Source organism: Cricetulus griseus, assembly GCF_003668045.3.
Source record: "Cricetulus griseus strain 17A/GY chromosome 1 unlocalized genomic scaffold, alternate assembly CriGri-PICRH-1.0 chr1_1, whole genome shotgun sequence".
Classification (NCBI taxonomy): domain Eukaryota; kingdom Metazoa; phylum Chordata; class Mammalia; order Rodentia; family Cricetidae; genus Cricetulus; species Cricetulus griseus.
In genome coordinates, this window is record NW_023276807.1 from 83,046,057 (window position 1) to 83,068,838 (window position 22,782).

Sequence of the window (22,782 nt, forward strand, 5' to 3'; positions counted from 1 at the left end):
AATATGTTTGTATTTGTTTAGCAATCTCAAACTTCTGAATTTGTAGCCCAGGGACAGAAGTTATTGAAGGCACTTACTTCACTTTACTTAAAGGATGTAGGAAAGTGTCCAGGCCAGTGGTTCTCAACCTCCCTAACACGATGACCCTTTAATACAATTTCTCATGTTGTGGCGACCCCCCAACCATAAAATTATTGCATTGCTACTTCACAACTGTAATTTTCTACTGTTATGAATTATAATGTAAATACCTGATATGCAGGATATCTGATATGTGACCCCTATGGGGGTTGTGACTCACAGGTTGAGAACTCTGGCTCTAGAGATACACCTCCAGCATTGTCACTGTCTTCGACAGGAGGCAAATACTGACAATTTTTGATTGCCACAATAGTAACTTGAGGTCCTTAGGACTTATGAAAAAATCACACCTTAAAGTACTTCCATTAATAACAACTTGATGGTAACTGGGAAAAATACTAATATCAGATGTGCATGACATATTAGAATACCATAAGACACTACTACAAGAGTCTAGTTGTAGCGTTTATTCAGATGATCTGGAAACTTGAGCACATTCTTTTAAAGGTATTGTGTCTCCTTAGGAAACCTCGGTGGAAGAAGTCTCAGCTCCTCTTAACACCATCTCCCCCTGCACACTTCTCTAAGTGACAGAATCAAAATGGAAAATGGTTGGATTATTCCTATTTTGGTTTTGTGGTCACGAGACATGGAATGAAAAAAGACAGAACACAAAATATGCATACAGACAGACCCTGAGATCTATGTACGCACAGACCCTGAGATGTACTAGATGTTACAGTGAGCTTTGGGACAGATCAACACGATCCAGGTCATTCTGAAGACACTGTTGTGGTGAGTAAGTCATCTTCCAGGATATGCTGCCTGTACGAGCATCGTGTTAGGAAAACCCTTAGTGTTCAAATGTGAGAGCTAGTCATCCAAAGCAGGTGGCCAGTCAACATCCACAGACTAAAAGGAAGAAAACAAGTCATTAAAACAGAAATTCTGGCAAACATTTCTGGGGACAGTTTTACTGTAATGCAAGAGAAATTACATTTGATAGAGCAGCAACACTGAAGGCCCATTTCTGAACTAATGGAGACACAATTACTATTATATCTCTTGACTCCTAAAAGAAGAAATTGAAAAATCATAATGTCAGTTATGAGTAAAGTAGAAACAAATTCAAATTTGGGTAGCCACATTATTTTTCCTCTGATCAGTTTTTCATTGTATCATCTTATATTTAACAAAATATAGTTATGTATCACTTAACGGTGGGAACACATTCTGAGAAATGTGTCATTAGGTGACTCCATCCTTGGGCAAACACCATAGCGTACTTACTTAAACTAAGGTATGATGTCACTAGGTGATATCAACTAGTGAGGCCAGTGTTAAATGGCACATGGCTCAAGCAGTCTGTAACTAAATGTAAAGCAAATGAATACAGAAAATCACTAGAACTAGAAAGCCCCAAGTATCTTCTCTCATTTCAGAATTTTTGTTTCTTTTAAATTCCAGTTCAAGCCAGCTGTCATGAAACATGGCTATAATCTTAGCACTTCAGAGGCAGAGGGAGGATCAAGAGTTCAGAGACTACATGAGACCCTGGCCCAAAACATCAAAAACAACTAGATAAATCTAGTTAGTCTCTATTGCTACTACTTACTCTCACTTTGTTCTTCCAGATTCAAATCACAGTAAGCAACCTATTCTATATAATCTATACAATCACATCACTTTCTCCTTCCTTTCCTCCCTTCAAACCCTCCCCTATACCCTTCCTTGCTCTTTCAAATTTATGGCCTCTATTGTCATTAATCATTGCTAAATACACACATAAATGTACACACACACACACACACACACACACACACACACACACACACGCACGCACACAACACACACAACACACACACACACACACACACTTCTGAATAGAACTGCTCAGTCTGTGTAATGTTATTTGTATATATGTCTCCAGGGCTGACCATTTGGTACTGGGTAACCATTTTTTTTAAAAAAAGGTGCTTTGGCACCTTCCATGACACTAAGTTGTCTCCTTATGACAGCCTCATTAGACTCCTGCAATCTGGACAGTGGATCCTGGCTGCCACAAGAGCCATGTCCTGGAAATGCCTATGTAGACCAGGGTGGCCTTGAGCTCAGAGATTCACTAGCCTCTGTTTCTCAAGTGCTGGAATTAAAGGTGTACGTCCTCATGCTCAGCTCTAAAATTCTTTATAAAACACAACCCTAGCATTCAGAAGGATGCATGAGGAAGTGAAACTTTATTTTCTTGTTTTCTTTAATGGATTAATCTGCTGCTATAGGTAAATCCATAAACAACAATACCTGGTACCAATTAGTAAATCATATAATTCTCAGGCATCACAAATGGATCCTGCTTGGTTGTTTGTTTAAAATAACTACAAAGAGAATTCTTCCCTGGACTACAAAGCTACTGTGAGGTTTTACTATTGTCAAATACCTATAGCAGGCTGAAGAGAATGCTCAGTGGTTAAGAGCACCAACTGCTCTTCCAGAGGATCTGGGCTCCATTCCCAGCCCCCTCTTCTCAACTCCAGGAGTGCCAGACACACATGTGATGCACAGACATACATGCAGACAAAATATCCATACACACAAAAGAAAATAAATCTTAAAACCCCCAAACAAAAAAAAATTTAAAACAAAACAAAACAAAAAAACCCTTGTATTAAAAAGATTCCCATGGAGACAGGTAGTGGTATTTGGTTTAGTGTCAAAAGGCCTAATTTGGCTGAATCTTATTTGCAGATGTGCACTCCCCCATGAAACACTTTACCTCCACATCTAGCTCAAGAATGTCTGCAGTCACGTTCATCAGAGAGCCGATGTTTGGCTTGGTTCTCCCAAAGTCTCCGTGTACAAATTCTTTAATGTAGCTAGGTCTGTTAAGGAAAAGACCATGCAGTACCAACTACTTTGGCAAGTGGAAGGGAAAAGTAAACAGAATAAAAAATATTACAAAACAGATGTCATTTTTAAACTCAGACTCGAGATGTGTATCTCAGAAAATTAGATGGATCCCACCAGCCTGGATGCCAGCACCCTGAGTACCAGCATAGTGTTCAGAACCTCTGTTTACATCAAACTCACCAGAGGCTATGGCTTTGCCTTGCTTCAGACAGGGTATCATATAGCACGGGCTACATGAACTTGACCTGCACCCTCCTGCTTCCACCTTCCAAGCGTGGAGATGAGGAACCTTTGGCACTCCCCAGCCCAGCTTTAGGTTTTTTATTAGCTTGTCTCAAAATGCCAAGGCTTGATATACATTAAATCAAATATAGTTCAATGTCCCCTCCCCCTTTTTTGAGACAGCATCTCACTGTGTAGACCTAGTCTACGACTCACTCTGGAGACCAGGCTGACCTCAGACTCAGAGATCCACCTGCCTCTGCCTCCTGAGTACAGGGGTTAAAGACGTGCCCCACCATGCCCAAGCCAAGGCTTTTGTTTCTTAACCTTTTTTGCCCCCCTCCATTTCTATTTTGATATCTGGTCCCATTTTTCAATAATGGCAATTGGCATCTACCAAATGGCCAGTTTCTACAGGGCCACACAGACGGTGACCTCAATGACGGGGCACCTGGTAACACCCTGGCATCAAGATGGAAAGGAGACTTATGTTACTAATTTAGTCTTCTTTAAAAATCAACTTATACTTATTATTTACACAGGCATGTATGTGTTGTGACTGTACACCATGCATGCGTGATGGTAGAGGTCAGAAAAGGGAGTGGGATCCCTACACCGAGGCTGCAGCTACAGGCAGTTGTGAGAAAAAGAATTAAGGTGGTTTTTTTGTTGTTTGATTTTGTTTGCTTTTAGTTTCTTTCTGCGTGTATGCTTCTGAATGTTTTGCTATGTACCCCAACATGGCCTTGGAACTACCATGGAAACCAAGCTGCCCTGAGCAGAAGCAATCTTGGGCCTCCACACCTGCAAAATTCTTTTTGGGTTTGGTTTTAGCAACTTTATATTTGGAAGGCAATAGTTAGTGCTGGAGTATGTTCTTAATAAGATTAGCATTCCACAGCACTCTCCTGTAGTCCTGGCATTACACCTTTTCCATTGTTCACTAAGAAACAATAACAAAAACACTGCATTAGTAAAACCAGAATTCAGTGTAGGTGGTTAACGGCATTTGTACAGGGAAACAAATGCATCTTCAAGCACTGGCTAAGAAACAATGTTACAAGTTTCTTCCCCTCCTCACCCACTACGTGTTTTGACTTTAACAGAAGACATACAATTATCCAGTAGCTTCCCCGCCCCTGATTTCATAATTTCTCTTCAACTGCCATTCTTTTTCTCTGATTTTCATTAGAGAAAGCCAGTAATAAAGAAGGAAGCAGACCAAGGTGCCCCAGAAGCAATGCAAAGGTCTGGACTATTTTCATGCTGGAGGGATGAAACTGGAGGCTAAGAGCCTGGCCCTAGGTACCGAGCCACACAAGACTGAGACAGCACAAGATGAACTGAGCACATAAAGGACAGATATTTCTATCAGAACCATGTGGTATCTACAGTTTCACCAGTTCTTCTTGGCTAACATATTAAGTACATATATGTAGCTGTTTCCAAAAATGTCTTAACAGGATTCAAAAGGTGTTAGTTTTTCCAAAAGACAAAGAACTCATTCTTCTTGGCATGAAAAATTAAAGACAGAATTAGTTTTATTTTGTTTTATAATCTAAGGCAGGGCGAGAAGCTCAATGATGTGACATGTACATAACATGTTTGAGCCCTGGGTTCAGTCCCCAACACCAAAGTCGAAATAAACTTTAACACTTGTGATTTCTTTGAATTCCATCTATAACAGTCAAATGTGCCCAAACAATAAAGATGAAACAAGCTGCCCACCAGAGTCTACATAAATCATCCCTGATTCAAACTGCAAAACCGAAAAGCTATTTGTAGTAATAGCCTACATCCCAGTTCAGTGAGGTCAATCCAGGCCATTCCAAGGTGGCACAAAGGAGGGGAAAGATGTTTAAGAGGAGAGGCCACTAGTTATAGCAATATGGTGACCAGGCCTCGACACCTCCCACTATGAAGAGGTTTGTGTTGCTGTATACAGAACTATGTCTTACCTGCATACCAATTAGAGGAGATTTATCATTTCTTCCATTGGCGTGCGCGCGTGCGCGTGCGCGCGCACACACACACACACACACACACACACACACACACTTGGGAGGAGCAATTAAAAAAAAAAAAAAAAAAAAAACAGGCATGGTGAGACATGCCTGTAATCCTAGCACCTGGAAGGCAGAGGCAGAATCTTGAGATCAGGAACAGCCTAGGAGTCACAGTAAGATGCAGTCCTAAAAGAAAGTGAATATTGCACTAAGCTTGAGACTTTGGAGCTCTCTGACACGCTCTATTAGAAACCTGGTTCTGGCCCCACAGTCACAGGTTGGAATAAGTTATAAACAAAGTACCTGCTTGGGCATGTAGATATTTAAAGTCTAGTTCCAATCTTTTCTATTTAAAACAGAGTCAAAGTTTTGGAGTTTTGAACTCTGTCTTAACACTGACATATTATTGCCGAAGTAGGTGATATGTAGCATTCGGGTTTTGTTTTCACACAGGCCTGTACACAAGTTACTATCAATATGTCAAGAAGCACTGATCACAGCATTATCAGTACTCCTGTCATCTGGGAGGCAGAGGCAGAACTGCTCAAGGGTAATGATGAGCCTGCCTGGAAACATGGTGAGCTCTTGTCTCAAATTTTGAAGATACTAAAATACCCGTATCCTTCTATCAAACACTTGAAATACTTAGATGTGGTGATATCTTGCTTGTACAAATAAAGCCTGTCTGGGTGTCAGAGAATGGAGTCTGCCACTAGCTAACCATAGAGGTTTGGAGGTCTGGGGGGGTCTGTATAAACAGACAGGAAGTGAGGTAGCTGGGCGGAAACAGGATATATGCAGGGAGAAACAGGAAACTGTTCTCTCGTGTGCTGAGACACTAAGGAGATAAGGTGTGGTGGTGGCTTGCTCCTTCTTCTCTCTGATCTCTCAGCATTTTCCTCCATATCTGACTCCGAGGGCGAGTTTTTATTATCTAGACCAATTAAGACCTCCATTTACACTTAGAGGACCAAATAGGGTTATGTGACTGGCAAAATGTGGAAAGACAGCAAATGAATCAATTAAAAGTACTTTCTGAGTATATTATATACTAAAACAATGGGTAAGACACTGTAACAGAACTGTAAATTTTTGTTTGTTTGTTTTTGTTTTTCAAGACAGAGTTTCTTTGTGTAATAGCCCTACCTGTCCTGGAACTAGCTCTGTAGACCAGGCTGGCCTTCAACTCACAGAGATCCTCCTGCCTCAGCCTCCTGAGTGTTGGGATAAAAGGAGTATACCACCACCACCTGGCCAGAACTGTAAATTTTAAAAGTTGCCATTGAACTGATAGATTTCATGGTTTAAAACACTGTTTTGAAACACAAATGGGAAAATAGACATCAAACAAAAAAGTATTGATTCCACTCCAAAATATTGAATGAAAACACCCAAATCATTTCCAGAATACCCCAGGTGGCACAGGCCTGTAATCCCAGCACTTGAGAGGTAGAGGCAGGAGGATCAGAAGTTCAAGGCCAGCCTGGAGTACATGTGACCTGGGGTACACAAGACCACATCTCTAACAAACAAACATCTCCTCAATCAACTGAACCTGTTGTCTAGGGCAGCATTAACTGCCAGGATCCCATTCTGGTTGGGTCTCTGCGATGTAGGGGCAAAAGGATACGTTCCAGCTTGGGTCTTCAAATACAGACGAAAATGATGCTCATCCAGGTAGTGTGTCTCCATAGAATGAATGGACCGAGTTCTCACAGCCAAAGGCCTTCGGTGAAGGACCCGGAGAGGTGTTTTCTGGTCAATCTTTAAGTCCTAGAAGAGGATATGATGCAGTCACACAGCCACCCATAGCTCACCACACTGGTACCCATCATTGTCAGAGTAGGATGGGCACTCGGAGCCAGCTGCATCTCCTTAGGCTCTAGTTATAGGAAGGAGCTCAGAAGGGAATGATCCCTAGGGCACTTCTGCCCTGACCTCACTTCACACATCAGCCAGGATTCTGGCTTAGGACTTTGCTAGAAGACAACATTGTTATCTTTGTTTTCTAATGCCACAAAGTGATTGACATAAAAGTGAGGATTTTGGGCTGGAAGAGAAGTAGCAGGTAGAAGGTGGGACCTAAGTGTTACTTGTGCATGTCAGAACTGTGCACATTTTACGAAACAGTATGCACCTGTTTTGGGGGTTGTCGTACAATAGACTATATCTGGAAAAAGCGCAGCAGTGTCAGCAAGATGTTTTCACATGCTGATTATAAATAAGTCTTCCAGAGCACAGAAACAGTACTTTTTAGTCCAGCTTTACAAAAATAATATTTGCGTGTATTAATATTAATTAATATTATATTAATATTTGCATGTAATATTTTCAGTGATACAGGTTGCTTTTTCTTATACTTACATCAAATTAGAGATTTCCTTACATATTAGGTGATATAAATTAAGAACTAGGGATTAATACTATAAAAGGTCAGCTATTTCAAACCTTTAAAAATAGATTTTAGGCAAAGCAGACAAGTTGGTTCTTAAGAACTCTGCAGTCTGTTGCTGGAACAGCTCCTAATTTGCATGAGTGAGCAGCTGCCACTCTGCTGAGGAGGGAAAGGCTCCAGCCTACATTCCCTTCTAGACACCAAGGATGAAGAACAAGTTCTGACGAAGACCACACTTGGAGAGCATGCCTGATCCATAAGAGCAGGAGTTAACAGCCCCTCCCCGCTGTGATTTTTATGATTCTACAATTCTTATGAGATGAGCTGTCTCTATGGGACTTGACTTTTCTCCAGCCAAAAAGACACATATTTTCAAGAATGAACTATGATGAAGAGTTATAATAATGTATATAGAGACTCGGAGAGCAGAAACAGCCTTTAAATTAGCAGCTATGGCCTAACATGGTGCCACAGCACCCTGGAGGAACAGGCAGGTGGGTCTCGTGAGTTTGAGGTCAGCCTGGTCTACAGAGTGAGTTCCAGGACAGCCAGGGATACATGGTAAGACCTTGTCTAAGAAGAAAGAAAGACAGATAGACAGACAGAAAGATAGACATCAGATGGACAGACAGATAAATAAATAAATAAATAAATAAACAAACAAATAAATAAATAAATAAATAAATAAATAAATAAATGCAGCTACCCAGTGAGAACTCCTCTCCCAGGACTGACTATGAACCAATCACAGAGCCATTAACACAGCACTCCTCAGCACCCATGCCCATGTGTCCTTTTTGGTCTGCTTTTTAGACCACAAAAGGAAACCATTACGCCCACTCTTAGCTCTTACTGTGTTATCCCACAGTGCTGAATTTTCAGAAACACACACAAACACAGTTTTTCCTTAGAAGTAGGCTGCCCTTTAGAAAGAGGAGGCAAGTGGCAAGCCTGCAGCGCTTTTTTTTTTTTTTTTCTCAGAATAGAGAAGTAACTCACCTTTTATCTCTAAGCCAATGGGAATTTTGTAAAGTATAACAGTGTTACTAGAAACCAACCAGGCCCAGCACTGTGCCTGGGAGTGGTCTCTTACCACTTCCAATGTCCCTATAAAACCAGCTTTCTATGTTACTTTTTACTTAGATCTATGGTAATCCCCCAAACTAAGGTTTTTTTGTTTTGTTTTTGCAGTGCTGGGAATCAAACCCAGGGCCTTGCACTAGGCAAGCACCCTGCCACTGAGCCATATCCCCAGCCCTTGAATCTATTTTTAATGGATTTATTTTTCACTGAGCCTCAAATGCCAGCCCCCAAACCTATTCTTTTCAATAAATTTCTTTTTTTTTTTTAAACAGCATTCTAAATGATTCATACATCTATATTTTTGGTGGGTTTTTGGTAAACAAACAAGTTTTTGTTTGGGTTTTTGTCTTTGTTTTGACAGGATCTCACTATGTAGACCAGGCTGGCCTTGAACTCAGAGATCTATCTGCTCCTGCTTCCCAAGTGCTGGGATTAAAGGTGTACACCATTACATTCAGATGATTTATATATCTATGAGAAATACATGATTTACAAAGTTCATAAATCTGTCTTCATTCTTAAAGGTATGTCGGTATTGTACCTACTTATCTGGGGCTGGAGAGGCGGCTGGCCCATTTGGTACAGTGCCTGCATAGCTTGCATGACAGCCCTGGGCTCAGTCCCTAGCAGAGCACAGAAAACAGGTATGGGGACACACACCAGGAACCCAGCACTCAGGGTTCCTGGATATAGGAAGATCAGAAGTGCAGCACCATCCTTGGCTGCATATTGAGTTTGAGGTTAGTCTGGGCTACATGACAACCTGTCCCAAACAAAACAAAACCCAAACTCCTGTCCTGAAGGCCCTAGGCAAGAGCAAAGCACAAAGCCAGTGGAGGTGGCCGGTGTCTCTAGAGGACAAATGATGCGTGCTTTCCCTGCAGCACTCATACCGGTCGCTTTGCTTGTGTCTCATGAGTCAGACCCGGACACTGTATGTCTCCCCCAACATTTTGATATGTATAGACACACACTAACCTAACCCAGATTAAGGGAAATCATAGCCTGCTCCTGGTTTTATTTTTAATAGCTACAAGATGCTTGTTCATTCTACCACTAGATCATTCAAAGTTTTTTTGTTTGCTTGCTCCCTCTTACAACATCATCCAGGCTGGTCCTGGACTCACGCCCTTGATGTGCTGTGCCACCGCATCCAGCTAACGTCATTTTCTCTCCAGCTTTGACATTGTTGATTTTGCCGCTTTGAACAAAGTCAGAAAATCTCCTTCCATGTAATCTCCTTATACAGGAGCCATGCTCCTGAAGTGAGGTTGCCAATAGAAGGTGCAGGGACATTGGTACTGTCTTCCTTTTTACTACTACACCCACTGTCTGCTTCACCGGTTTACGGAAATAAAGTAATGTCATTACTTTGTCCTGGAGGTGGAACGGAACTCCACATGATGCTTGGCCATCTGGAGTTGTTCTCCTTCAACCATCTATTCAGACCCTTTATTCACTTTCTCTTCTTTTCAGTACTATACTTTTCATGACTAAGTATCAATCTTATGTTATGAAAACTCTGTCATATTGTTTTCTACATAGTCACACATATGTGTGCACACACAGCACATCTGTGTGCTGAAATCACAGGCATTACCCACCAGTTAAACTTACAGCTTTCCCCTTAGCGCTTAGGATAACATTTCTCCTATGTTAGCAGTATTACTGTAAGTAATTTGGTTCTTAGAGACAGAGCCTTGCTATGTTTCCCAGGCTGGCCTCATACTTGTGATCCTCCTGCCTGGATCCTCTAAGCCACCACTCCCACTCTACCACATGACTTAAAGATCTAAGGTAGTAAAACTCTGTTATACAGACAACTCACATTTTTGTGCTCATTTATGCTCACTCAATCCTTACATTTGACACTCTCTCTCTCTCTCTCTCTCTCTCTCTCTCTCTCTCTCTCTCTCTCGTGCATGCACAGGATAGAAGGACCATGGTGTCCTGCTGTCACTAGTGCCTTTGGTCTCTGCCCACAGCTCTGGAGTTAGGCACACGTGACCATGCCTGGTTCTAACATGGAGCTGAGATGTAGACTCGGGTCCTCATGCTCACACAGCAAGTGCTCTTACCCACTGAGGTGAGAACTAGTCAACAGAACAAGCGGGACCTTTACAATGACGTGCTCACAAAATACATGTGCTTCACATAATAATGTTAGTCATTCATATGTGTAATTTTTAGTATCAATTCTATTAAAATAGATGTTACTTTATATTTAACAGATAACCAAATATAATAGCACTACTGAGTATTTTCTATGTGGTTGGTGCCATTTGAAATGCTTTGTACAATTGAATTAATTTAGTTTTTCTAACCTAATTTCACAGATGAAGCATAGAGGCTAAGGAGTTTGTCCAGAGTCACACAACTACGAAGTGCAGACCCAAGGTTTGGCCCAATGAATCAGGCTTCAGAGTCAGCAACATGGCTTGTTCTGTTTTGTTTTTTCAAGACAGGGTTTGGTTTCTCTGTGTAGCCCTGGCTGTCCTGGAACTCACTCTATAGCCCAGGCTGGCCTTGAACTGAGAGATCCACCTCCTCTGCCTCCCCAGTACTGGGATTAAAGACGTGTGCCACCACCACCCATCGAAACACTGCTTCTCCAAAGAGTGAGATAAGCACCTGCATTCTGTCAGTGAATTGGAAACCAGGATTTGAAATCAGGCACTATGGCTTGCTGGTAATAAACTAGAAGACAATGGGCTTTTTAATATGCGCAAGAAAAATAAAACAAGCAAAAAGCTGCAGGTGAAGTACCTTTAGGTCGTTTAGAAATCCAATGTCTTTCTTCTGTATGGCTTTACTCGTCCATATCAGGGCACTGTAGGTCTTGGTCTTCTCTTCTTCACCTTCCTTCATGTACCCTATTGCCTCTCTAAACACCAATAACAAAGGAAAACTTGTGTCAACGCATAAACTACACATATACTTTGTCCCAGTCCTCTGCTCCCTTACAACAGCTTTGCTGAGGTGTAAATTACATACGTTCCCCCCACCCCAGTCACACTGTACATTCTATGAATTTTATTGTTTGTGGAGCTATGCATCTAGTATAATCTAACTCATGACACTTCCACTGCCCCAGAAGGACCCTCCATACCAATCAGCACTTTCTTCCCATTCTTTCCCAAGCCCAGGATGCTCTTTCACTACTTGCCATTCTATCCTTATCGTTTCTCTAAACACGTCCTATCAGGTACGATCACAGAGTGGTGACTGGCTTCTGTCTTGTCATAACTCTGTCACGGTCCCAGTGCACCTGTGGTGCACTGAGTCAGCACTCCATACCTCCTCATTTTTAAGAGAAACAAAACATATCATACTACACCAGAGGGGTATGTAATGGGTTCCCCTTACCCATGGATTCACTTTGCCTGCTTGTCAACCTCAGACCAAAAATAGTATGTGCTAAGGCTTAAAAATAGGCAGTTGCTGGTTATCTTTTTTAAATTTTAGTATATTGCTATAACTCCTGTTTTATTATTAGCTGTTATTCTTTTATACTTTATTGGTTTATTCTCTTTAAAGACTTATTTTTATTTTATGTGTATGTGTGAGTGCTTACATGTATGTATGTATGCCACATGAGTGCCTGGTGGTCTTAGAGGCCAGTAAAGGGAGTCAGATGCCTGGAGCGGGAGTTACAGGTTGCAAGTCCCCATGTGTGCTGGAACTGAACCCAGGTCCTCTGCAAGAACAGCCAGTGCTCTTTCTGGTCCTGACTTGTGCTCAGCTTTTTTAGTCAAACCTTTTCATCAATTATATACAGGAAAAGCATACTATTTATAGAATTCAGTATTATCTGCAGTCTCGGGTATCTGCTGAAAGTCTTGAAACACATCTTTCAAGGATAAGAAGGGACAACAATTTCACATTGTGCTTTTCTATAGATAGACAAGTGTTATCTAATTTTTTTTTTAATATAATAGTCTTATGTAACCCAGGCTGGTCTCAAATTCAGTACTTGGCTAAGGATAGCCCTGAGCTACAACCTTCCTGCATTGCCTTTCCAATTAGGATTACAGGTCTGTGCTACCACTGGCTACTTCTCTGCTTTGTGAAAACACTACTATGAACATCCACGTGACCTCTGGTTGATCCATGTTTTCATTTCTGTCATTGATGTAATTAGTGCCTAGAAGTGGAGCTGCTAGGTCACATCGTCATCTTACGTTTCAATTTTTGACAGACTATCAAAGTGCCATTCCAAGTGGCCACACTTTCAATCCCATTAGCAATGCACATGGCAGTTTCTCTCTGCCCTTGCCAGCACTTGTTACTTTATTTTATTATTTATGATGGGTGTGAAGTGAACCCTCGGCTCACAGTGGCTCTGAGCTGCACGGCCCTAGTGTAACATGCTGGGCACTATTTCATGTTCACGGACTACTCAGACATCCTCCTTGGAGAAATATCTACTTCATCATTTTCCCATTTCTTAATTGTAGTTAAGATTTTTTTCTTAATATACTCTGTATGCAATTCCCTTACCAAATATATGTTCTATGAAAACTTCCCTTTGAAATCTCTCCAGCACACCCAGCCTCACCTGGTGACAAGCTGCAAATCACGTACTTGGATTTTGTCAGATGACTTATTAATTTTCTGTAGCAGCAGAGAAGGAAAAGCAATTATCAATTCTAGCTCAGTCATGGGGTTGCACAAACATGATGCTCCCACACAAGTGTTTACCTGCTGGAGCTCCTTAACTTCTTGTGAAGTGAAACGCACTCTATGAGGATTTAGCAGCTCCACTGCAAAAGGCCTTCCTGGCAACACACGCCCATCATGAAACAGAAATGTGTTGATGGAGTTAACATTTGGGCAGATGCAGGAGGTGTGAGAAAACAGGCTGGGCTCTAGAGGACTGAAAGTTTAGTGGCATGACTACATCTGGGGGAGGGAGAGTGTGTGAAAAGAACAAAGGGGCTTTTGGGGGACTCCAGCAGGAAGATTGCTAAACCCCATACAGGCAGTGTGTGACAATGACTGCCTTCCCAGAGGTCCACAAACAAGCCTGTGCTAACTACAAAATAAAACTTAAATAACCACTAATTAAGTTGGTTACACTAACAGAACTAAAATTGTCACAGAGAGCAATGCCCAGATACAGCAAGGTGAGATCCGTTCTCTTAGTTAATCTATTACTGACATGGAACAACTGTGATCCCACAGGGGGAAGGAGCTACAAACATCAAACTGCACAGAATTAATTCTCATTATCTTTCTTATAACTCAACAAGATAAAATAGGGAGAGAAATGAAGGCTGAAAGAGCAGCAGAATAATTTTGAAAAAGACAGACATATTGAAAACTGGAACTTCTGAGGCATTCTTTCTTTGTTTTTTGAGACAGGGTCTCCCCATAGTCCTGACTATTCTGGAACTCACTCTGTAGACCAGGCTGGCCTCAAACTCAGAGATCTGCCTGCCTCTGCCTCCTGAGGCATGGGCCACCACCAATTGGCCTGAAAAGTTCTTTTTTGTGTTTTGTTATTTATTTATTTATTTATTTATTTATTTATTTATTTATTTGAGACAGGGTTTCTCTGTAGCTTTGGAGGCTGTCCTGGAACTAGCTCTTGCAGACCAGGCTGGTCTCGAACTCACAAAGATCTGCCTGCCTCTGCCTCCCGAGTGCTGGGATTAAAGGTGTGCACCACCACTGCCCAGCTCCTGAAAAGTTCTTAAATGGAGTAACTAATAAATTTTGAGGAAAAAAATATATCCTAATGCACATGCAAGTCCATTACAGCATAAGGCCTGTGATAAGGACTCTTCTGAAGAAATGACTGCTGTTCAGACACAAATCACAGTCTGCAGAGGCAGCCACACAATCCACAGGCTCCCCCTCTGGAGGAGCCTGGATTCTCCAACCATGGCTCTGAGTGGCTACAATAAGCCTCTGCCTCTCTAATCAGGTAGTGCTGATGCCATCTTACCATTTCCTAAAGTTCTCACATCTACATCTTCTCTTCCAGAGGATGAGAAATTAAAACCTGTGAGAAGCAGAACAAGAGGAGAAAAGGTGAGAGCCCTAGTCTACTTTGTTCCAACCACTGGCAGAAATCCAACTGTACAGTCCCAGCAATCCATGGGAGGGAACTTCAAGGGATAATGGTCACTCCATCTCTAATCTCAATCTTGGCTAAAAACAATAATGATAATAATAAATACTACTCATTATATGCCAGGTACTGGGGTAAAATTATACACACATCATTTAATCCTTATTATAACTTCATGAAGCATTAAATAAACATTACACTTCATAGATTTAGGCAGTATTCCCAGGGTCAAATAATCTAGTGGCAGAGGTATATATTTGTGACGTCAAAGTCAGAGTTTAACTAGCATCTATGCCCCCCATCTCAAAGAAAGGCAAGGCTGGAAGGAAGGCCCCACCTCCCTGAACACTGGCTTGCAGCAAAAACTTTATCTTTTTCTTTAAAGTAAGCAAGCATAACAACAAGAGCAATCATGTTAAAATTAAACTCTATGGGAAAAAAAGTAAGAGAAGAAAGGTCTGACCTTTAAATAGCAAATTAATTATATAACCAAACCCAACATGGAGCCGTGTTAAAACCACTGTACAATCCAAGAAGAATGTATCATCACAGACCAAAAGCTGAGATGTAGACAGAGAAACAGTTTCAAGGATCTACACAATAATGCACATAGATACAGATCAAGAGGAAGACTTCATCACCACAGCAAACACTTGAGCAGGCATTACTTCAAATGCTTTAAAACAGGTTGCCACTGGCACTATTTTCATTTTCCTTCTAAGGAAAGTGAGACAGGCAGGACAAATCCATTGCCAAAAATCACATCAGATTAAGAAATCCAGATCTGGTAACAAGGCTAGTGGCTCAGGCATTCTGACACCAGAATGGACCACCAAGCAGAGGAGCTGAGACAAGGGCTGAGAAGGGTTTGGAGGGCTCGGGAACCCTGGGTAGTCTGCACAATGATAATGCATAAGGTCTCTGCTCAAAGAAGGAGGTCAGCAGGGTTCTGGTCCACCAAAGTATCAGAGTATTCATTCAGAATGTCTACTGTGGAAATACACTGTACTTGATGATAGAAAGAGGTAGACAAGGTAGACATAGTTCCCATCCTCAGAGTTACCATTCATGGAGATTGGAGAGCATACCGTGACATGTAGACCCAGGGCAGGAAACAAATGTAAGTACATCCCTGCCTTATGAGCACAATTCCATGTTTTACCCTTTATTCTATTTCTTATCATAGTGTTACATGTGTGTATGTGTAATGTGTGTGAATACAAGCATGTTCCGTGGTGTACATGAGGAAGTCAGAGGACAATTTGTAGAGTCATTCTCTCCTTCCATCATGTAGGATCTGGGGATCAAACTCAGGCCATCAATCTTAGCAACAAATGCCTTCAGCCACTGAGCATGTTACCAGCTCCTTTTAGAAATGTTTCAAACTTGAAATCTAAGAAAACAGCTTGGACCCTAGAAATCATTTATAGTAGAAATCATTTATAGTAGAAAGACCTTAAAACTTTATAAAGTATATGATGAGGAATAGCTGAAAAAAAAAGTCTTTAGTACTAGAGAATGCATGCTTAAAATTTACTTTTCTGAACCTAAATTGTGTCTTGTCTTGTCCCCTATGTCACAGGTTTTAAGCATGTCCTTGAAGGAAAGGACATGTCCAAAACAAAATGAAGAGCAATAATTATCTCAGACTGTTGAGTAGTTCAGTTATATAGTGGCTCTCAGACCCAGGGAGGTGCCAGATGACTGAAGGCTTGAAGGCTCCAGAATACCAAGACACATAGCTTGGACTTTACCTTGTAACTCATCATGTCCACAGGGAACTGATCCAACAAACACTTTAGTCAGTAAATAAAGTAGCAAATGCAGTATTAGGGAAAAATTTCATTGGTTTTTGAGTGTGTCAATACTTAATACTCATTCCTTAACTACATACATAACAGGATGTGCCAGCTCAAAGCAAGGAGGGACAAGTTTGTATGTCCTCCTTAGGAAATAGAATGATTGTCATGAAACATAGCTGCTCATCCAGCTCTCAAACTCATGGAGGCAACTGCTAAAGTCATCTTCCCAGGGCCTGCAGATATGAACCACTGGTCAGAAATAACATGTCACCCAGCTGAGAAATATGGCTGGCAAATGCTGTTATCAGTCAGAAACTCTGAACAAGCTTATACCACCCACCCTGCACACAAGAGTAGTTAGCACCCAGGTCCAGAAGACTGCTGCTCTTAATCAATTTTCTCAGTGAACACATTGAACATACAATCTGCTTTTGTTTCATGTTTTGGGGTTTTTGTTGTTGTTTTGAGACAGGGTCTCCTCGTGTAACCCTAACCCTCTCTGCCTCCTAAGCGTTGGGATGAAGGGCGTGCGTGCACCACTGTCACCACCACCATCTGGCCTGTGTTTTGTTGTTGTTTTGAGACAGCATCTCAGTGAGCTCAGCCTGATTTCAAACTCACTATTTAATAAGAATGACCTTAAACTTCTAGTTCTCCTGTCACTACCTTCCAAGTACCAGGATTCTAGGCCTGTGGCACCATGCCTAACTTACTGGTGTTGGGAATCGATCCCAAGGCAACTGAGCTGTACATCCTTTGGCTCACAGTTCACTTTATTTTCAGTTGGGGACAGTATTGTCCCCTTCAAGAGGAAAATGACTACATATACCTTCATGAAAACCTGAAAGGGGAGTTTCAGAGCTTCCAGCAGTCCTTGAGCCCTGAAGAAGCTAGGGGCTTCTTTGGGACCTAAACAGTCCAAACTGAAGATCCCTGAGTTCTCATAGAAAGGAAGTGAGGCAGTCTCCAATCCACCCCCCCCCCACACACACACACAACCCCCAAAATGAGCAAGACTTGTTTTTTTTTTTTTTTTTTCTTTTTTTTTTTTTTTCCTTTTTGGTACAGTACTATGAAGCAAAGCCAGAACCTAGTGCATGTTGAGTGATGTTTTTGGCCCAAGAAATGCTTTTACTCTGAGCTTATTTTAAGTAGATTAAAAGTTCATAACAATGCTGCAAAGTCTTTTTCCTAAAAATTTGGCAATTAGGATTCTAGGTTACTTTTTTTCTCTATTCAGAAAATAATTCATCGCAGCTAGGGAAACAGCTGAGTCACGTGTCTCCTGTATAAGCATAAGGAGTCTGGTTCACTGACCCACACTGTGTAAGTACAAGGAGTCTAGTTAACAGACTGACACCATGTAAGCAGAGAGTCTAGTTCACATACCAGAACCATGTAAGCACAGAGAGTTCACAGACGGGCACTGTGTAAGCACGGAGAGTCTAGCTGCAGGGATGGCTCCACAGTAAGAGCACTTGGGGCTCTTGAACATCAGGTGGCTCACTAACACCCAAAACTCCAGCTCCAGGGAACACAATGCTCTTATCCCTCATAAGCACGGTATTCATGTGCACACACCCACTACACACACACTCACACACACACACACACACACACACACACACACAATTTAAAAAATAAAAATCTTTTTAAAAAAGGAAGTTAAGTATGACAACATGCATCTGTAACCCTACTACTTGGTGGATATGGTGAATATAAGCAGATCCCTGGAGCTCACCGGCTAGACAGTCTGGCCAAATTGGTGAGCTCCAAGTACAGTGTGGCCTTGTCTCACAAAGTGAGGTGGAAAGCAACTGAGGAAGACATCCAACATTGACCCCTGGCCTTTACATGCACACCCATAAGCACACATACACAGAAGAAAACAATTTGCATAAACCTTTGGAGGGGGTACCGGAGAGATGGCTCAGCATTTAAGAGTGCACTTCTCTTGGAAGAAGACCTGAGTCCAGTTCTCAGCACTCACATGGTACAACCAGCTCTCTGTAACTCCAGATCCATGGGATCCAATGACACCTACACTCATGTGCAAGTACCAACACAGAAACATGAGTGAAATAATAAAGATAAATATAAAAGGGAGAGCTCACCCATGACAGACAATAAATCATGAAGAAGATGATTCTCTTCATCATGAGGAAGTGACTCTCTTTCTTCCTAACAAATCAGAAGGGACAGCCAGTGCTTATCTAGACCTCTGTTTGACTTTGGGGCATGTGCCTCAGTGTTTCTCATAGAGAAAGGTAGTGCCTAGCTGGTCCATCAAAGACCTCTGTTGTGTTGGAACCCCAAAGACTAACACTGCCCACTGCTTGCAGTTTTTCTTTACAATAGACATCTGAGACCTTTTCTTCCTCTTCCATATCCCACATAAACCACAGACTCTAGGCTGCCTTTGACTTACAGGCCTGTTGAGACAAGGAAAACATAAGCTTCCCAGACCTGACTCATCCCACAAACATGGCTCATTAATAGGAAATTAAAACACACTACACCCCATAAAACTTCTGTAAAATGGTTGTTCTTGATCTATTTTCTCTGGTCATGAACTTCATCCCAAATCACTCTGTAGGTTAGAGCAGAAAGAAGCCAGCTCTACTCCTGAACAAGCAGTGGGTGTAAAAGTCACGGCTTCTTCATAGTTCCCCCAAAGAATCTAAGGCTGAGGCATGCCAAGGTTAGAGCTTAGTGCATTTGTCTAAAGCAGTCTTGGCTGTTCTGAGTTTCCCAGGAGACAGCAGTCACTGAGAAAGGACAGGTATCCTTGGGTATCTCCACTAAAACCTAGCCTGAGCCCCAAAGCCTTGCATATTAATGTTGCCTATTCTGGGGAAGCCTGGAGCCAGGTAGCCCAAGCTGGGGTGTGACTGACTGGAAGAATCTACTCATGAATAACAGTGGATGTAAAGCATGAACATCATAACACTTACTCTCTGCTTTGAATGCTGCCAACAGATGATCTGAAATTAGTTCTTCTACCGAAGATTCCATTTTCCTTTCTCCATCAATTATCCAAGGAGTTTGTGGTAGATTCCTAGAGTATTTATTATATCTGCCTGCCACAGAAATATCAGGTAGTTGGATTGAATGTTGTGATCAATATATTAGGATAAAAAGGGAATTAACTATTTATTAAGTTTGATATTCTACAAGCAAGGATATAAAATGAGGACTAGCCTTTAACTAAGAAGCAAACTAACTTGAGAAGCCATCACCACATAGACATTGGAGATAGTTAAATAAGATTTAATAAAATAGATCAGATAGTTTAGAAACAAAAACAGTTTATCAAATGAGTGGCATGATTTAATAATTTGACCCACTGACTGGAAGAGTTACAAGATATTGTGGAACACAACAAAGATCATTAAAAATAACTTGCTTTTACAGATAATTAATAATAATTTAAATAAAATGGCCATTGGTGAGGATGTATTACAGAAAATTAAGTTTGTGAAAAGTTTAAGAATTCATTAGTTAAAAAAAAAAAACACCAAAAAACTTTCTAACACGTTGTGACTCACTGCCTTATGAGTAAAGTCACCACAAGAGAGCTGCTGCCGCTGCCTGAGGAGGCAGTCAAGACAGCAGAGCAATTTCATTCAAGCTTTCACAGTGAAGCAACTATAACTGTTAAAACAAAAACCTGCCTGCTGTATAGCAATCAGGAAAGTTGATACTACATTGTCTTTTCCTCGGGATAAAGCCAAGTGTTTAGTCAAGGAGAGTATGGTGACATTAGTTCTTTGAAGTCTGTTTTCCAGGACACTGAACACCCTCTGCCTGGTTCTCTGCATACACGCCCAGGCAGGGCTGACAGGGCATGTACACTCTAGAGAGGATAGTTACCAGCAACAAAAACAGCACCATGAGTACATTCAATTTCAAGGACAGTGCATACAGTCTTTGGTGAGTTTGGAGGACAAGGAAATTGCCTGCAAAACAAAATAAATTTTATGGACACTAATACTGTGACAAGCACAACAAAACTGAGAGGAGTCAGCAATGTCCAAGAACTCAGAACTCGAGCCCCAAGGACTGTCCCTCTTACCACCTTCAAGTTTTAAAGTAAACAAAGGACCTTCAGGCCTTTACTACTTTTCTAATTTTACTGTTTTGTTTTTAAAATTTATTTATTTTTATGTGTATGGGTATTTCGCCTGCATGTGTGTTTATGTACCACGTGTGTGCAGGGCCTATGGAGGCCAGAAATGGTCACTGATCCTGGGAATTGAGTCTGGCTGAGAGGGCAGCCAGTGAATCGCTGAGCCATCTTCCAGTCCCTATCTGTGCTCTGCTTATTTTGAGATAGGGTGTCCCAGGTTGGTCTGGAACTCACTGTGTTGCATAGTCTGGCCACAGTCCATCTGCTTCAGCCTCCTGAGGCCTAGGATTACAGGCATAAGCTACCATATCAGCTGTAGAGTACCACCTTTCTCTCTCTCCCTCTCCCTCTCTTAAGATCTTTTCTATTATGCTGAGCATTGGAGGCGCACACCTTTAATTCCAGCACTCAGGAGGCAGAGGCAGGTGGATCTCTGAGAATTTAAGGCCAGCCTGGTCTAGAGAGTGAGTTCCAGGACAGCCAGGACTACACAGAGAAACCCTGTCTCGAAAACCAAATAAACAAAACAAAGATTTATTTTTATTATGTACATAACTATTTTGCCTGCGTGTACATCCGTGCACCAGATGTCTGCCTGGTGCCCAACGAGGCAGCCAACCACCATGTCGGTGCTGGGAATTGAACCTAGGTACTTTGCAACAAGTGTTTTTAACCACTGAGCAACACTCCAGCCCTTGGAGTACCACTTCTAACACATAGCAGTGGCACAAAGTAAATTGGGGCTTTGATGTTGCTCTTCAGTCAGGAGATCTTATCTTCCCCAGAGGTGACTTCTAACAGCCTTCAGATGTAGGGGAAAACCCACATATACAAAGCAGAAGCCCCTCCAGGCTCGTCAGCCATTTTGTTCTGTCTGATCACGTGCTGCTGTCTTGCATGAGCCTTAACTGCTTGGATAAGGCTCATCTATAGTGGGTAACTGCTCCCACTTGTAGAGATCTGTCCTACCTGTGGGGAGTCCTCCACTACTTTCCCCCTTTCTTCCTTTTCATTTCAACTATGACACAGAGCCAGGAAAAGGTGGAAAGTGGGGGTTGTCATTTTCTTAGCTAATGGACTCCAATCCGAGGACAGTGAGGAACAACAATTTATCCTCTATCCATCATTTGGGAATTTCCAAAGCCACAAACTGGAAGGCTACCTGTAAATAATTAAATTCTGATTTAACCCAAAACAGGTGGCTTGGAATGTTTCTATGATTTCCTACTATGCCTTAACAATGAAACCATTAAGAAACTCAAGAACTGGTATTTATATAAAGTATTCTTTTTAACTTTAATTTTAAGTGTATGAGTGTTTTGCCTGCATTTATGTCTGTGCATCATGTGCCCGCCTAGTGTCCACAGAGGCCAGCACAGGGCATTAGATCCCCTGGACTGGGGTAATAGATGACTGTGAGCTGCTATGTGGATGTTGGAACTAGACCGGGTCCACCTCTCCAGGCCCTAAATAAAGTACTCATTACTTTTTAAAGTTTAATGAAAATATTTCCATCATGAGACTCATTTTTTTTTTTTAGTTCATAAACGATAGGAAGCCCTCATCATGTCATTGCTTGATATTTATTCAAGGATCATCTAGAAGAAAAACTACAATAATTATTTTTTTTAAAAAAAAAAAAGCACTAATAATTACAACATAAATTCATTGGATTTCTACATATCTTAACAATTTATATTTTAGAAAAGGGAACTGAGGTCAAAAGAAGAAGCTGACATAGCTAAGTTCCAACTGTGTGATATAGACTGGCTCTGAAGCCAGGACCCTACTCTCTGGCCAGTGCTCTTTCTGTGCAAGCAAGGACACTCCCAAGCCTCCTCTCCTCTCTTTTAGAGATGGCCACACTAGAAAGTAACAGATTTGGGATGCGGCAGGAACAGCTCTCAGCCCATGGGCCGTTAATTACTCAGCTGAAAGCCCAGGTAAGCCAACTCTTTTTTTGGAAATCAAAATCTTCTCAAATCCAAAAGCCCAGGCTTTAGTCCCCAGGCCTGAACCCAGGCCTCATCTCTGCCAGGTAAGCACTGACCAGTGAGTCACACTCTGGCCTCCTCGGTAAG

General features: G+C 41.7%; 1 protein-coding gene across 1 annotated transcript in view; it reads right to left on the bottom strand.

Annotated features, from left to right (window-relative positions):
• Positions 1 to 533: 533 nt before the first annotated feature.
• Positions 534 to 22,782, bottom strand: part of Pus10 (pseudouridine synthase 10) — a 64,821-nt gene continuing 42,572 nt past the window's right edge. Inside the window, exons 10-18 of the mRNA XM_027388006.2 lie at positions 20,446 to 20,531; positions 19,527 to 19,652; positions 14,645 to 14,701; positions 13,396 to 13,472; positions 13,253 to 13,308; positions 11,461 to 11,578; positions 6,847 to 6,989; positions 2,855 to 2,954; positions 534 to 993 (exon numbers count right to left, since the gene is read on the bottom strand). Of these exons, the coding sequence (XP_027243807.1) occupies positions 955 to 993; positions 2,855 to 2,954; positions 6,847 to 6,989; positions 11,461 to 11,578; positions 13,253 to 13,308; positions 13,396 to 13,472; positions 14,645 to 14,701; positions 19,527 to 19,652; positions 20,446 to 20,531 (802 nt within the window). The 3' untranslated portion in view covers positions 534 to 954. The remainder of the gene's footprint in view (positions 994 to 2,854; positions 2,955 to 6,846; positions 6,990 to 11,460; positions 11,579 to 13,252; positions 13,309 to 13,395; positions 13,473 to 14,644; positions 14,702 to 19,526; positions 19,653 to 20,445; positions 20,532 to 22,782) is intronic.